A 17,099-nucleotide genomic window follows, 5' to 3' on the forward strand; every position below is an offset into this window, starting at 1 on the left:
AGGAGATATAATAGAGGTATACAAGATATTAAGAGGAATAGACAGAGTGGACAGCCAGCGCCTCTTCCCCAGGGCACCACTGCTCAGTACAAGAGGACATGGCTTTAAGGTAAAGGGAGGGAAGTTCAAGGGGGATATTAGAGGAAGGTTTTTCACTCAGAGTGGTTGGTGCGTGGAATGCACTGCCTGAGTCAGCGGTGGAGGCAGATACACTAGTAAAGTTTAAGAGACTACTAGACAGGTATATGGAGGAATTTAAAGTGGGGGGGTTATATGGGAGGCAGGGTTTGAGGGTCGGCACAACATTGTGGGCCAAAGGGCCTGTAATGTGCTGTACTATTCTATCTATCTATGTCACAGTAAGTGGTGAGGGTAAGTGGCAGGGTGTCTACATACGAACTTAAGACAAAGGAGAATTAGGCCATTCAGCCCTTCGGTCTGCTCCGCCATTCCATCATGGCTAATTCCAGATCCCACTCAACTTCAGACACCTCGCTTCTCGCCATATTCCTTAATGCTCTGATTGATCAGGAAACTATCAACTTCCGCCTTAAGTATATTCATGGACTTGGCCTCCACCTCAATCTGTGGCAGAATATTCCACAGATTTTCTACTCTCTGGCTAAAAAAAAATCCTCCTTACTTATGTTCTAAAGGTCGCCCCTCAACTTTGAGGCTGCGCCCTCTAGTGCTGGCTACCCCCACCACAGGAAACATCCTCTCCACATCCACCCTAACTAGTCCTTTCAACATTTGGTAGGTTTCAGTGGGATCCCCCATATTCTTCTCCATCCTAGTGAGTACAGGGACAAAGCTGCCAAACACTTCTCATATGTTAACCCCTTCATCCTGAAACATCCTCGAGAACCTCCTCTGGACTCTCTCCAATGACAGCACATCCTTTCTGAGATATAGGGCCCAAAACTGTTGACAGTACTCTAAGTGTAGCTTGATTAGTGTCTAATAAAGCTTCAGCATTATATCCTTCTTTATATACTCTATTCCCTTCAAAATAAATACCAATACTGCATCTGTCTTCTTTGCCACAGACTCATCCTGTAAACTAACCTGCTAGGAGTCTTGCACGAGGACTCCTATGTCCCTCTGTACCTCTGATGTTTGAACCTTCTCCCCATTTAGATAATAGTCTGCACTATTGTTTCTTTGCATAATCATACATTTTCCAACAGTTTTCCATTTGCCACTTTTTTGCCCATTCTTCCAATTTGTCTAAGTCCTGCTGCAATCACATTGCTTCCTCAGCACTACCTATCCCTCCAGCTATATTAGTAACTTCCATAAACTTTGCCACAAAGCCATCAATTCCTTTATCTAAATGAGCATTACCTGGATGAAAAAGTGGAGGGATGGATTAATAAATTTGCTAATGACACAAAGGTTGGGGGTATGTGGATAGTATAGAGGGCTGTCAGAGGTTACAGCAGGACATTGATAGGATGCAAAACTGGGCTGAGAAGTGGCAGATAGAGTTCAATCCAGATAAGTGTGAGGTGGTTCATTTTGGTAGGTCAAATATAATGGCAGAATGTAGTACAGTTGGCCCTCCTTATCCGTGGGTTCCGCATGCACGAATTCAACCAACCATGGATCGGGATAACCTGGAAGTTTTCTCTCCAGCATTTGTTGTTTGAGCATATGCAGTTTTTTTTTCTTGTCATTACTCCCTAAACAATACAGTACAACAACTGTTTACATAGCATTTACTTTGTATTAGATATTGTAGGTAAGTTGGAACAGGTACATCCGGTATTATTTAGCGACAGTCAAAAGTTTGTCTTAGCATACAGTATATATTTTACCTTTCTATGCATATAAAACACTTAAGAAACATATGTATTTCAATAATTAAACCACTGCGTTGCTTAGTTATAATTGTAGCTTTCATTGGGTCAGGGCCTTTCACACGGTTCATTACTCTCACTTTATCCTTTAAAATTGTTCCAATCATTGACCGACTGTAGCCTAATGCTTTTCCAATGACCAATGGTGTTTCACCTCTTTCCGATTGCTTTATTATTTCCACTTTATTTTCCATCATGATCGTTTTCCGTCAACAGAACTGAAACACTGCGGATTCAGCAGCAGCCGTGGGTGGCGGGTCCTGAGCTCCGCTGGGTCTTAAAGTCCATCGCACTGAGGCAGGTTAAATAAGGGACTTGAGCATCCGCATTTTTTGGTATCCACAGGGAAGTCCCGTAACCAATCCTCCGCGGATAAGGAGGGCCGACTGTATTAATGGTAAGACTCTTGGCAGTGTGGAGGATCAGAGGGATCTTGGGGCCTGAGTCCATACGACACTCAAAGCTGTTACACAGGTTGAGTGTGTGGTTAAGAAGGCATACAGTGCATTGGTCTTCATCAACCCTGGGATTGAGTTTAAGAGCCACGGGGTAATGTTACAGCTATATAGGACCTTGGTCAAGCCCCACTTGGAGTACTGTGCTCAGTTCTGGTCACCTCACTACAAGAAGGATGAGGAAACTATAGAAAAGGTTCAGGGGAGATTTACAAGGATATTGTCTGGATTGGGGAGCATGCCCTATGAGAATAGGTTGAGTGAACTTGGCCTTTTCACCTTGGAGCGACAGAGGATGAGAGGTGACCTGATAGAGGTGTATAAGATGATAAGTGGCATTGATCATGTGGATAGTCAGAGGCTTTTTCTCTGGGCTGAAATGGTCGCCACAAGAAGACACAGGTTTAAGGTGCTGGGGAGTAGGTATAGAGGAGATGTCTGGGGTAAGTTTTTTACTCAGAAAGTGGTGGGTGTGTGGGCTGCCGGCAATGGTGGTGGAGGTGGATACGATAGGGTCTTTTAAGAGACTTTTGGATAGGGTTAGGGTTAGAGTTAGATGATGAGAGGCATTGATCATGTGGATAGTCAGAGGCTTTTTCCCAGTGCTGAAATGGCTAACAGGGAGGGCACAGTTTTAAGGTACTAACTTGGAAGTAGGTACAGAGGAGATGTCAGGGGTAAGTTTTTTACGCAGAAGGTGGTGAATGCATGGAATGGGCTGCCGGCGACGGTGGTGGAGGCAGATACGATAGGGTCTTTTAAGATACTCCTGGATAGGTACATGGAGCTTGGAAAAATAGAGAGCTATGGGTAACCCTAGGTAATTTCTAAATAAGTCTATGTTTGGCACAGCATCATGGGCCGAAGTGCCTTTACTGTGCTTCAGGTTTTCTATGGTCCTATATTTCTAAATCATTGACAAACAATGTGAAAGGAAGTGATTCCAATACTGACCCCTGAGGAAACCGTTAATCACCGGCAGTCAACCAGAAATGGTCCCTTCTATTCCCAATCACTGCCTCCTGCCTGTCAGCCATTCTGCTATCCATGCCAGTATCTTTCCTGTAACACCATAGAATTTTATCTTCTTAAGCTGTCTCATGTGTGGCACCTTATCAAATGCCTTCTGAAAATCCAAGTAAAAGACATCCACTGCCTCTCCTTTGTCCACCCTGCTTATTACTTGTTACTTCCTTGAAGAACTCTAACAGATTTGTCAGGCAAGATTTCCCTTTACAGAAACCATACTGACTTTGACTTATTTTATCATTAGTCTCCAAGTACCTTGAAACTTCATCCTTAATAATAGACACTTTCCCAACCAATGAGGCCTATAATTACCTTTCACTTGCCTTATTCTCTTCCTGCCTTGTTAAAGTGTGAAATGACATTTGCGATCTCCCAGTCCTCCGGGACCATGCCAGAATCAAGTGATTTTTGAAAGATCATGACCAATGTATCTGTTATCTCTTCAGCAACCTCTCTCAGGATACTGGGATGTAATTCCTCTGGCCCAGGTGACTTATCCACCTTAAGACCTTTGAAAGAGTCTAGCACTTTTTCCTTTGTAATAGTAATATCAATAGCAACAGTAAGTGGTGAGGGTACACAGAGGGGGTCATGGTTAGTGTTGAGAGTACGCTATACGGGGTCACAGTAAGTGGTAAGGGTATGTAGTGAGGAGGCATGTTCAGTGGTGAGGATACACAGTGGGAGGACTCGATAAGTGGTGAGGATACGTGGTGGGAGGACACGATAAGTGGTGAGGATACACAGTGGGAGAACACGATAAGTGGTGAGGAGACGTGGTGGGTAGACACAATAAATGGTGAGGATACGCGGTGGGAGAACACGATAAGTGGTGAGGATACACAGTGGGAGGACACAATAAATGGTGAGGATAGATGATAAGTGGGGAGGATAGGTGGTGGGAGGACACAATAAATGGTGAGGATAGATGATAAGTGGGGAGGATAGGTGGTGGGAGGACATGATAAGTGGTGAGCAGGAAGGACAGCAAAGCAGAAATGGCTGGAGTTTCTGTGAAAAATGAGGGAAGTTCAAGACAGATATATTTCAAATAAGAAGAAATTTTCAAATGGAAGAAGGACACTACTGTGGCTGACAAGTGAAGTCAGAATCAAAGTAAAAGCAAAAGAGAGGGAGTACAATTAAGTCAAAGCTACTGGCAAGACAGAGGATTGGGAAGCTTTTAAATACTTGGAGAAGGAAACTAAGAAGGTCATTACGAAGGAAAGGATGGATTATGAAAGGAAGCTGGTGACTAATATCAAAGAAAATACTAAAAGCTTTTCTTAAGTATATAAAAGGGTAAAAGAGAGTTGAGGGTAGATATTAGACCAATAGAGAATGATGCTGGAGAAATTTTAATGAGAGGCGCAGAGATAGCAGAGGAACTGAATGAGAATTTTGCATCAATCTTCACAGTGGAAGACTTCTGCAGTATAACACACATGCAAGAGTGTCAGGGAAGTGAAGTATGTGAAGTGAAGAAGGTGCTCAGGAAGCTTAATGGTCTGAGGGTGGATAAATCTCCTGGACCTGATGGAATGCACCCTCGGGTTCTAAAGGAAGTAGCTGAAGAGATTGCGGAGGTATTAACAATGATCTTTCAAGAATCGATAGGCTTAACAGGTCTATAGTTTCCTTTCTGCTGCCTCTCACCCTTCTTAAATAGTGGAGTAACATTTGCCTGGCATCAGTGGTTGGGAAGTTGTTGGAATCGATTGTTAGAGATGAGATTACTGGGTACCTGGAGGCACATGACAAGGTAGGCCAAAGCCAGCATGGTTTCCTGAAAGGAAAATCCTGCCTGACCAACTTACTACAATTTTTTGAGGAAATTACAAGAAGGGTAGAAAAAGGAGTTGTAGTAGATGTGGTGTACTCAGATTTTCAGAAGGCCTTTTACAAGGTGCCACACAGGAGGCTGCTTAGCAAGGTAAGAGCCCGTGGAATTATAGGGAAGTTACTAGCATGGGTGGATCGGCAGAAAGCAGAGATTGGGAATAAAGGGATCCTATTCTGGCTGGCTGCTGGTTACCAGTAGAGTTCCACAGTGGTTGGCGCTGGGACCACTACTTTTTACAATGTATGTCAATGATTTGGACTACGGGATTAATGGATATGAGGCTAAATTTGTTGATGATACAAAGATAGGTGGAGGAGCAGGTAGTGTTAAGAAAACTTAGTTTAGGGGAATATGCAGGGTAACTTAGATAGTTTAGGGGAATGGGCAAAGAAGTGGCAAATGAAACACAATGTATAGTCATGCACTTTGGTGGAAGAAATAAACAGGCAGAATATTATTTAGATGGAAAGAGAATTCAAAATGCAGGGATGCAAAGAGATTTGGGAGTCCTTGTGCAGGATACCCCAAAGGTTAACCTCCAGGATGAGTTGGTGATGAAGAGGGTGAATGCAATGTTGGCATTCATTTCCAGATGTATTGAAGAAAAGAGCAGGGATGTGACATTGAGGCTCTTTAAGGCACTTGTGAGACCACACGGAGTATTGTGTGCAGTTTTGGGCCCCTTATTTATAAAGGATATACTGACATTGAAGAGGATTCAGACAAGATTCATGAGAATGACTCCAGAAATGAAAGGGTTACCATATTAGGAACATCTGGCAGCTCTTGGGCTATATTCCCTGGCATTCAGGAGAATGAGGGGGGATCGCAGAGAAACATACCGAATGTTAAATAGCCTGAACAGATTAGATATGGCAAAGTTATTCCCCATGGTAGGGGAGACTAGGATAAAAGGACATGACTTAAGGATTGAAGGACATCCATTTAGAACAGAGGTGTGGAGAAATTACTTTAGTCAGAGGGTGGTAAATCTGTGGAATTTGTTGCTACGAGAGGCTGTGGAGGCCAGGTCATTGGGTGCATTTAAGGCAGAGATAGATAGGTTCTTGATTAGCCAGGGCATCAAAGGGTATGGGGAGAAGGCACGGGAGTTGGGAAGACTGGAAGAATTGGATCAGCCATTATTGAATGCCGGAGCAGACTCAATGGGCCAAATAGCCTACGTCTGTTCCTATATCTTAAGGTCTTATGGTCTTAAGGACATGCTAAGTGGTGCGGGAAATGCTAAGCGGTGAGAGCAGGCTATAGGGGTACACAGTTTGTATTGTGGGAACACTTTGGGAGGGGTCATGGTTAGTATTGAGGGTATGCAGTGATGGGACACAGTAAGTACTGAGGGTATGTTATTGGGGAATCATAGTAAGTGTTGAAGGAACATGGTGGGTAGGGGGGTCACGATACGTTTTGAGGATACACTATGGGGAAGTCTCAGTAAGTGTTGAAGATATGTAGTGGGTGGACATGGTAAGTGTTGAGGAAACACCGTGGGGGGTCAAGGTAAGTGGTAAGGGTATGTAGTGGGGAGGCACGGAAAAGGGGTGTGGATATGTGGTGGAGGACACAGTAAGTGCTGAGGGAACTCAACGGGTGAACATGGTAACTAGTGGGGGGGTGGACACAGTAAGTGGTGGGGTACACTGTGGTGTAACCCAGTAAGTGGTGTGGGTACACGATGGACATTTTAAGAGGTGGTCTGGCAGCAATCAGAGTTCTGTTAATTTTCAGTCCCCAGTCTGTTGTCTGGACCCGCATTACTGAGACACACCGAAGTCGTCTCTAAGTCCCCACAAGGAAGATCAGTGAAAGAACCTAACAGTAAACTGGCAGCATTCATGTCACCCTCCTTCAAGACGCCGATGGTATGGGGCTTTACTTATTCCACAGAGCATTACCTGGTCAGTCCCAGAGATGGCAGGATGATCACCATGAAAACCAGGAAGAAGTAACACTTATGCATTGTCACCTGGTTCTCCGTGGATCTGAAACATAAACAATTGCCATCACATCAATTCTCTTTCGAGCATCTGATCAATCATCACATCAACTGTCTGTCAAACATGGTTGATATCTTACGAGCCATCACATCAAATGTCTGTCAAATATCATTCATATCTGACCAGCAATCACATCAAATGTCTGTCGAATGTAGTTCACATCTAACCCGCTATCACATCAACTGTCTGTCGAACATCATTCATATCTGACCAACCATCGTATCAACTGTCTGTCAAACATGGTTCATATAGAAACATACATAGAAACGTAGAAAACCTACTGCACAATACAGGCCATTCGATCCAAAAACTTGTGCTGAACATGGCTCTACCTTAGAAATTATGAGGTTTACCTAGAGCTCTCTATTTTTCTAAGCTCCATGTACCTATCCAAAAGTCTCTAAAAAGACCCTATCATATCCGCCTACACCACCGTTGCTGGGAGCCCATTCCATGCACTCACCACTCTCTGAGTAAAAAAACTTACCCCTGACATCTCCTCCGTACCTACCCCCCAGCAAATTAAACCTGTGTCCTCCTGTGGCAACCACTTCAGCCCTGGGAAAAGCCTCTGGCTATCAACACGATCAATGCCTCTCATCATCTTATACATCTTTATCAGGTCACCTCTCATCCTCCATCGCCCAAGGAGAAAAGGCCGAGTTTACTCAACCTGTTTTCATAACGCGTGCTCCCCAATCCAGGCAACATCCTTGGAAATCTCCTCTGCACCCTTTCTATGGCTTCCACATCCTTCCTGTAGTGAGGCGACCAGGACTGAGCACAGTACTCCAAGTGGGGTCTGACCAGGGTCCTATATAGCTGCAACATTACCTCTCGACTCCTAAATTCAATTCCATGATTGAGGAAGGCCAATACACCATAAGCCTTCTTAACCACAGAGTCAACCTGCACAGCTGCTTTGAGCGTCCTATGGACTCGGACCCCAAGATCCCTCTGATCCTGCACACTGCCAAGAGTCTTACCATTCATACTATATTCTGCCATCATATTTGACCTACCAAAATGAACCATTTCACACTTATCTGGGCTGAACTCCATCTGCCATTTCTCAGCCCAGTATTGCATCCTATCAATATCCCGCTGTAACCTCTGACAGCCCTCCACACTATCCACAACAGCTCCAACCTTTGTATCATCAGCAAACTTACTAACCCATCCCTCCACTTCCTCATCCAGGTCATTTATAAAAATCATGAAAAGGGTCCCAGAACAGACCCCTGATGCACTCCACTGGTGACAGACCTCCATGCAGAATATGACCCGTCTACAACCACACTTTGCCTGCTGTGGGAAAGCCAGTTCTGGATCCACAAAGCAATGTCCCCTTGGATCCTATGCCTCCTTACTTTCTCAATAAGCCTTGCATGGGGTACCTTATCAAATGCCTTGCTGAAATCCATATACACTACATTTACCACTCTTCCTTCATCAATGTGTTTAGTCACATCCTCAAAAAATTCAATTAGGCTCGTAAGGTACGACCTGCCCTTGACAAAGCCATGCTGACTATTCTTAATCATATTGTACCTCTCCAAATGTTCATAAATCCTGCCTTTCAGGATCTTCTCCATCAACTTACCAACCACTGAGGTAAGACTTACTGGTCTATAATTTCCAGGGCTATCTCTAGTTCCTTTCTTGAATAAAGGAACAACATCTGCAACCCTCCAATCCTCCAGAACCTCTCAATTCCCATTGAAGATGCAAAGAGGCCAGAGGCTCAGCAATCTCCTCCCTTGCCTCCCACAATAGCCTGGGGTACATCTCATCTGGTCCCGGCAACTTATCCAACTGGATGCTTTCCAAAAGCTCCAGCACATACTCTTTTTTAATATCTACATACTCAAGCTTTTCAGTCTGCTGCAAGTCATCACTACAATCACCAAGATCCTTTTCCATAGTGAATACTGAAGTATTCATTAAGTACCTCTGCTATTTCCTCCAGTTCCATACACACTTTCCCACTGTCATACTTGATAGGTCCCATTCTTTCACGTCTTATCCTCTCATTCTTCGCATACCTGTAGAATGCCTTGGGGTTTTCCTTAATTCTGTCCACCAAAGCCTTCTCATGGCCCCTTCTGGTTATCTTAATTTCCTTCTTAAGCTCCTTCCTATTAGCCTTATAATCTTCTAGATCTCTAACATTACCTAGCTCTCTGAACCTTTTGTAAGCTTTTCTTTTCTTTTTGACTAGATTTATTACAGCCTTTGTACACCATGGTTCCTGTACCCTGCCATAACTTCCCTGTCTCATTGGAACGTACCTATGCAGAACTCCACACAAATATCCCCTGAACATTTGCCACATTTCTTTCATACTTCTCCCTGAGAACATCTGTTTCCAATTTAAGCTTCCAATTTCCTGCCAGATAGCCTCACAATTCCCTTTACTCCAATTAGACACTTTTCTAACTTGTCTGCTCCTATCACTCTCCAATTCCTTTGTAAAGGAGATAGAATTATGATCACTATCTCCAAAATGCTCTCCCACTGAGATCTGACAGGTGACCAGGTTCATTTTCCAATACCAAATCAAGTACAGCCTCTCCTCTTGTAGGCTTATCTACATATTGTGTCAAGAAACCTTCCTGAACACACCTAACAAACTTCACTCTATCAAAAACCCTTGCTCTAGGGAGATGCCAATTGATATTTGGAAAATTAAAATCTCCCATCATGACACCTCTGTTATTATAACACTTTTCCAGGATCGGTTTCCCCATCTGCTCCTCGCTATTCCTATTACTATTGGGTGGCCTATAAAAAACACCCAGTAAGGTTATTGTACCCTTCCTGTTCCTAACCTCCACCCACAGAGACTCCGTAGTCAATCCCCCCATGGCGTCCACCTTTTCTGCAGCCGTGATACTATCTCTGAACAACAGTGCCACGCCCCCACCTCTTTTGCCTCCCTCCCTGTCCTTTCTGAAACAGCTAAAACCCGGCACTTCAAGTAACTATTCCTGTCCCTGAGCCATCCAAGTCTCTGTAATGTCCACCACATCATAGCTCCAAGTACTGATCCACACTCTAAGCTCATCCGCTTTGTTCACAACACTCCTTGCATTAAAATAGACACATCTCAAACCTTTGGTCTGAGCTCATCCCTTCTCTATCACCTGCCTATCCTTCCTCTCGGACTGTCTACAAGCTTTCTCTGTTTGTGAGCCAAACTCCTCTTCCCCAGTCTCTTCTGTTCGGTTCCCTCCCCCCAATAATTCTAGTTTAAACTCTCCCCAGTAGCCTTAGCAAACGTCCCCACCAGGATATTGGTCCCCCTTGGATTCAAGTGCAACCCGTCCTTTTTGTACAAGTCATACCTGCCCCAAAAGAGGTCCAAATGATCCAGAAATCTGAATCTGTGCCTCCTGCTCCAATCACTCAGCCACGCATTTATCCTCCACCTCATCCTATTCCTATTCTCACTGTCACGTGGCACAGGCAGTAATCCTGAGATTACTACCTTTGAGGTCCTACTTCTCAACTTCTGTCCTAATTCTCTGTAGTCTTTTTTCAGGACCTCTTCCTTTTTCTTTGGTGCCGATATGTACCATGACCTCGGGCTGTTCTCCCTCCCACTGCAGGATATCTTGGATGTGATCTGAAACATCCCAGACCCTGACACTTGGGAGGCAAACTGTCATCCGAGTTTCCTTCCTGCGTCCACAGAATTGCCTGTCTGACCCCCTAACTACAGAATCCCCTATCACTGCTGCCCTCCTCTTCCTTTCCTTACCCTTCTGAGCCACAGGGCCGGACTCTGTGCCAGAGGCACAGCCACTGTTGCTTCCCCCAGGAAATCCCTCAAGCAGGAGTACTTATAGTCAAGCGGTACAGCCACAGGAGTACTCTCTAGTACCTGACTCTTCCCCTTCCCCCTCCTGGCTGTGACCCACTTGTCTGTCTCCCGTGGCCCCAGTGTGACCACCTGCCTATAACTTCTTTCTATCACCTACTTGCTCTCACTGACCAGATGAAGGTCATCGAGCTGCATCTCCAGTTCCCTAACACGGTCCCTTAGGAGCTGCAGCTCGACACACCGGGTGCAGATATAGCCGTCCGGGATCCTGGGAGACTCCAGGACCCTCCACAACTGACACCGCGCAGAGAAAACTGGCCTCATACACATACTACTTTCTTTCCGTAAATAACACAGGTAAACCTACCTCGCCTTGTTCCGTTACCACCTAAGCCCGCTGAGCCAAAGCTCTATCACTCTACTGACTCTCACTCCACTGTCCGCTGGATATGGCGGTCTTCTTTTTAAACCTTTCACACACTACTGGCTGACGTCACACATCATCTATCTGACCTGCCATCACATCAACTGTCTGTCGAACATGGTTCATATCTGACTAGTCATCACATCAACTGTCTGTCAAACATCGCTCATACCTGACAGACCATTGCATCAACTATCTGTCAAACATCATTCATATCTGACCAGCCATCACATTAACTGTCTGTTGAACACAGTTCATATCTGACCAACCATTACATCAACTGTCTGTCGAACACAGTTCATATCTGACAGACCATCACATCAACTGTCTGTTGAACATGGTTCATATCTGACCAACCATCACATCAACTGTCTGTCAAACATCGTTCATATCTGACCAACCATCACATCAATGTCTATTGAACATGGTTCATATCTGACCAACCATCACAGTGTGAACATGGGACCGTCGCAGCAGGGGGAGGAACGAGGGGCTTGGGAGAGCGCTGAGTGCTGGTAACCAGCTGAGGAACTGAGGTGAGTGTGCTTTAAAAGGAGCACAGAGCAGGGACTCGAGACTGTTACAGCAGGACGTGGAGCGAGGGGCTCGGGAGAGCACTGAGAAGCTGAGGAGAGTGCGCTTTAAAAGAAGCGCGGAGGGCAACTGAAGGGTTAAACAGAGTGTTGATTAGAGGGAGTGAGTATCTGAGATAGTAGGGGAGGGGATGGGAGGAGAACAGCTTTGAAGCTTTGGCTTGAGAGGCTGAGGACGAGCTTGCTCCAAGTGAGGTAAGGCTGGATAAGTTCCTTTAATTAATTTAATTAACTTAGGAGTAAGTAATGGAGGCAGCAGTTAGGGAAGTCCAGTGCTCTGTATGCAGTATGTGGGAAGTCAGGGACAGCACAATTGTCCCTGATGACTACACCTGTAAAAGGTGCATCCAGCTGCAGCTCCTGACGAACCGAGTTAGAGAACTGGAGCTGGAGCTGGAGCTGGATGAACTTTGGATCATTTGTGAGGCAGTGGCAGAAATAGACAGCAGTTTCAGGGAGACAGTCACCCCTAAAAGTCAGGAGGCAGGTAGCTGGGTGACTGTCAGGAGAGGGAAGGGGAATAGCCAGAAAGATCAGAGCACCTCTGTGGCTGTTCCCATCAACAATAAGTATACTGTTTTGGATACTGTTGTAGTGGTTGTGTCTCTGGCACTGAGACTGGACCCTCAGCTCAGAAAGGAAGGAGGGAAAAGAGGAGAGCAGTAGTGATAGGGGATTCGATAGTTAGGGGGATAGATAAAAGGTTCTGTGGGAGAAATCGAGAATCCCAGATGGTCTGTTGCCTCCTTGGTGCAAGGGTCTGCCATATCTTGGACTGATTTCTCGGTATTCTTAGGAGGGAGGGTGAACAGCCAGATGTCGTGGTCCATGTAGGGACCAATGACATGGGTAGGAAGAAGGAGGAGGTCTGCAAAGAGAGTTTAGGGAGTTAGATGCAAAGTTGAAGGACAGGACCTCCAGGGTTGCAATCTCAGGATTTTTTAACTGCGTTGCATTTGTGGTTTCTAAATGACAATAAACTGAAACTGAACTGAACTGAAATCAAAGGTTTGTACATGATAGAAATGTTCTATTTCAATGCAGGGAATATTGTATGTAAGGCTGATGAGTTTAGGGCGTGGATTGGCACGTGGGATTATGACATTATTGCTATTAGTGAGACTTGATTGCAGGAGGGGCAAGACTGGCAGCTCAATGTTCCGGGGTTCCGTTGTTTCAGATGTAATAGAGGGGGAAGGATGAAAGGGGGAGGAGTGGCATTACTAGTCAGGGAAAATATCACAGCTGTGCGTAGGCAGGACAGCCCGGAGGGCTTGTCTATAGAGGCCATATGGGTGGAGCTGAGGAATGGAAAGGTGTGACCACACTAATAGGGTTGAATTATAGACCACCCAATAGTCAGAGAGAATTGGAGGAGCAAATCTGTAGAAAAATAGCAGACCGATGTAAGAAACGGAAAGTTGTAATAGTAGGGGATTTTAACTTTCCATATATTGATTGGGACTCCCACACTGTGAAAGAGCTAGATGGCTTGGAGTTTGTTAAATGTATTCAGGAAAGTTTTCTAAATCAATATATAGAGGTACCTACGAGAGAGGATGCAATACTTGACCTTCTATTACTGTCACCAGACAGGTCAGATGACAGAAATATGTGTAGGTGAACATTTTGGGTCCAGTGACTATAATGTCATTAGTTCCAAATTAATTATGGGTAAGGATTGGTCTGGTCCTCGAGCTGAGGTTCTAAGTTGGAGAAGGGCCAATTTTGTGGAAATTAGAAAGGATCTAGGAAGAGTGAATTGGGATAAGTTGTTTTCTGGCAAGTATGTGTTCAGTAAGGATAAATTTTGAGAGTGTAGAGTTTGCATGTTCCTGCCAGGATTAAAAACAAAGTTAACAGGCATAGGGAACCTTGGTTTTCAAAGGATATTGGCGATCTGGTTAAGAAAAGGAGCAGGTATAGACAACAAGGAACAAATGAGGTACTTGATGTGTATAGAAAATGTAAGAAAATACTAAAGAAGGAAATCAGGAAGGCAAAAAGAAGACATGAGGTTGCTTTGGCAGATAATGTGAGGGTAAACCTGAATTAAGTTTCGGCACAGACAAGAAGGGCAAATGTCCTGTTTCCTGTGCTATACTGTACTATGGTTGAATCGACAGTCTGTTGAGCATGGTTCATATCTGACCAGCCATCACATCAACTGCCTGTTGAACATGGTTCATATCTGCAGACCATCACATCAACTGTCTCTCGAACACAGTTCATATCTGATGGACAACCACAACAACCCTCTGTCGAACACGGTTCATATCTGACCCACCATCACATCAACTGTCTGTCGAATACAGTTCATATCTGATGGACAATCACATCAACTCACTGTCGAACGTGGTTCATATCTGACCAACCATTTCATCAACTGCCTGTCACTCATGGTTCATGCCAGAACAACCATCACATCAAAAGTCTGTTGAACACGGTTGAGATCTGACAGACCATCACATCAACTATCTGTTGAACATGGTTCATATCTGACCAGGCATCACATCAACTTTCTGTTGCATATTGTTAATGAGTGACAGACAATCACATCAACTGTCTGTAAAACATGGTTCATATGTGACGAACCATCACATCAACGGTCTGTCAAACATGGTTCATATCTGACCAGCCATCACATCAACTGTCTGTTGAATATGTACCATCACATCAACTGTCTGTTGATTTAGGTAGGAAAAGGGAAGAGGTCCTGAAAAAAGACTACAGAGAGTTAGGAAGGAAGTTGAGAAGTAGGACCTCAAAGGTAGTAATCTCGGGATTACTGCCTGTGCCACGCGACAGTGAGAATAGGAACCGTGTTTCACCGCTATCTTTCTGTACTGACCTTCCCCAGTTCATGGTACAGGGAGTAATCTGAAGATTATCATCTTGGAGGTCCTTCTCTTCAACCTCCTTCCTAACTCCCTAAACTTACTGCTCAGGACCGCTACACCTCTCTTACCTATATCATTGGTACCAACATGTAGCACAACTTCCGGCTGCTCACTCTGCCCTTCAAGAATATTCTGCAACCATCAGAGACATCCTGGACCCTAGCACCTGGGAAGCAACACACTATCCTGGTGTCTCTTTTGCTGCTGCAGAATCTCCATCTGTCCCCCTAACTATCGTGTCCCCAATGACTATTACACCCTACCCTTCTGAGGCTCAGAACTGACCACAGTGCTACTGGTTTGGCTGCGACTGCCTTGCCCAGATTGGTCATGCCCCTCAGCAGTATCCAAAGGGGTATACCTGATGCTGAAGGGAATGGCCACAGGGGGACCCTGTACTGACTCTCTTGGTGTTCACCCATCTATTCACTGAATTTTGCACTTTGGATGTAACCACCTGCCCAAAAGGCATACCTATCAAACTGTCTGCCTCCCAGATGATCCTAAATTCATCCAACTCCAGCTCCAGTTCTTTAATACGGTCTTTCATGAGCTGGAGTTGGCTACACTTCCCACAAGTGTAGTCATCAGGGGGAGACTATCAGGTTCCAGGAATTCCCAAATCCTAGTAGTTTAAATTAATATGGCAGGGGGGTGGGAACCAGTATGATAGAGCTGAGGATGAGCCAGCAGATTTACAAGTAGATGATATAGTATATAAAATGAATGTTAGGAAGGACAAGCCAAAGACTGGGTACAACTGCATCGAGAGTAAAAAGTTGTATCACAGAGGAAAAATTCATAAAGGCTGTATTTAAATACATGTAGCATTCAAAATAAGGTGTACAAACTCGTGGCTGAAAGAAGATTATAGTTGGGAGTTTAACATCAAAGGATATACTTTGTATTGACAGGACAGGCAGGAAGGCATAGACGGTCATGTGGCTCTATTGGTAAGAGATGGACAAAGGGTCAAAGAATATAGAATCTTTGTGGATGGAGTTAAGAAACTGCAAGGGTAAAAATAAACATTATGGGAATCATATATAGGCCTCCAAATAGTAGCCAAGATGTGTGTGGGGGGGGGGGGTTCAGATTACAAAGGGACATGCAATAAGGGTAATATCACAATTGTAATGGGGGTCTTCAATATGTAAGGGCTTTGGGAAAATCAAGTTGGTGTCGGATGACAAGAGAGGGAATTTATTGAATGCCTCCCAGACGGCTTTTTAGAGCAGCTTGTGCTTGAGCCTACTTGCAGAAAGGCTATCTTAGGTTGAGTGTTGTGTAATGATCCAAATTTTATTAGCTTATCGTAAAGGAAACCTTAGGAGGCAGTGATCATAATATGACTGAATTCATACTGCAATTTGAGAGGGAGAAGGATAACTTACATGAATCAGTATTGCAATGGAATAAAAGGAAATACAGAGGCATGAGAGAGGAGCTTGCCCAGGTGGATTAGAAGGAAATACTGGTGGGGACGATAGCGGAACAGAGTTGGCTGAAGTTTCTGGGAATAGTTTACAAGTTGTAAAACCTAAGACCATAAGATATAGGAGCAGCAGTAGGCCATTCAGCCCATCAAGTCTGCTCTGCCTTTCAATCATGGGCTGATCCATTTTTTCCAGTTATCCCCACTCCCCTGCCTTCACCCCATACCCTTTAACGCCCTGGCTAATCATGAACCTATCTATCTCTGCCTTAAATACACCCAATGACTTGGTCTCCGCAGCCACTTGTGGCAACAAATTCCACAGATTTACCACCCTCTGACTAAAGTAATTTCTCTGCATCTCTGTTCTAAATGGACATCCTTCAATCCTGAAGTTGTGCCCTCTTGTCCTAGAATCCCCTACCACGGGAAGTAACTTTGCCATATCTAATCTGTTCAGACCTTTTAACATTTGGAATGTTTCTATGAGATCCCCCCTCATTCTCCTAAATTCCAGGGAATATAGCCCAAGAGCTAACAGACGTTCCTCATATGGTAACCCTTTCATTCCTGGAATCATTCTTGTGAGTCTTCTCTGAACCTTCTCCAATGTCAGTACATCCTTTCTAAATTAAGGAACCCAAAACTGCACACAATACTCCAAGTGTGGTCTCACAAGTACCTTATTGTCAGTACCTCCAGTTGAATTCTGTCTTT

At 44.5% G+C, this 17,099-nt stretch overlaps 1 protein-coding gene across 9 annotated transcripts in view; it reads right to left on the reverse strand.

The window, feature by feature from the left end:
- tmem63c (transmembrane protein 63C) overlaps positions 1–17,099 on the reverse strand; it is a 616,893-nt gene that overhangs the window by 321,696 nt on the left and 278,098 nt on the right. For all 9 annotated transcript variants that reach the window (XM_073039119.1, XM_073039117.1, XM_073039118.1 and 6 more), the window contains one exon: positions 7,103–7,189. In XM_073039119.1, coding sequence (XP_072895220.1) covers positions 7,103–7,189 — 87 coding nt within the window. The remainder of the gene's footprint in view (positions 1–7,102; positions 7,190–17,099) is intronic.

Source organism: Hemitrygon akajei, chromosome 3 (genome assembly GCF_048418815.1).
Source record: "Hemitrygon akajei chromosome 3, sHemAka1.3, whole genome shotgun sequence".
Lineage (NCBI taxonomy): Eukaryota > Metazoa > Chordata > Chondrichthyes > Myliobatiformes > Dasyatidae > Hemitrygon > Hemitrygon akajei.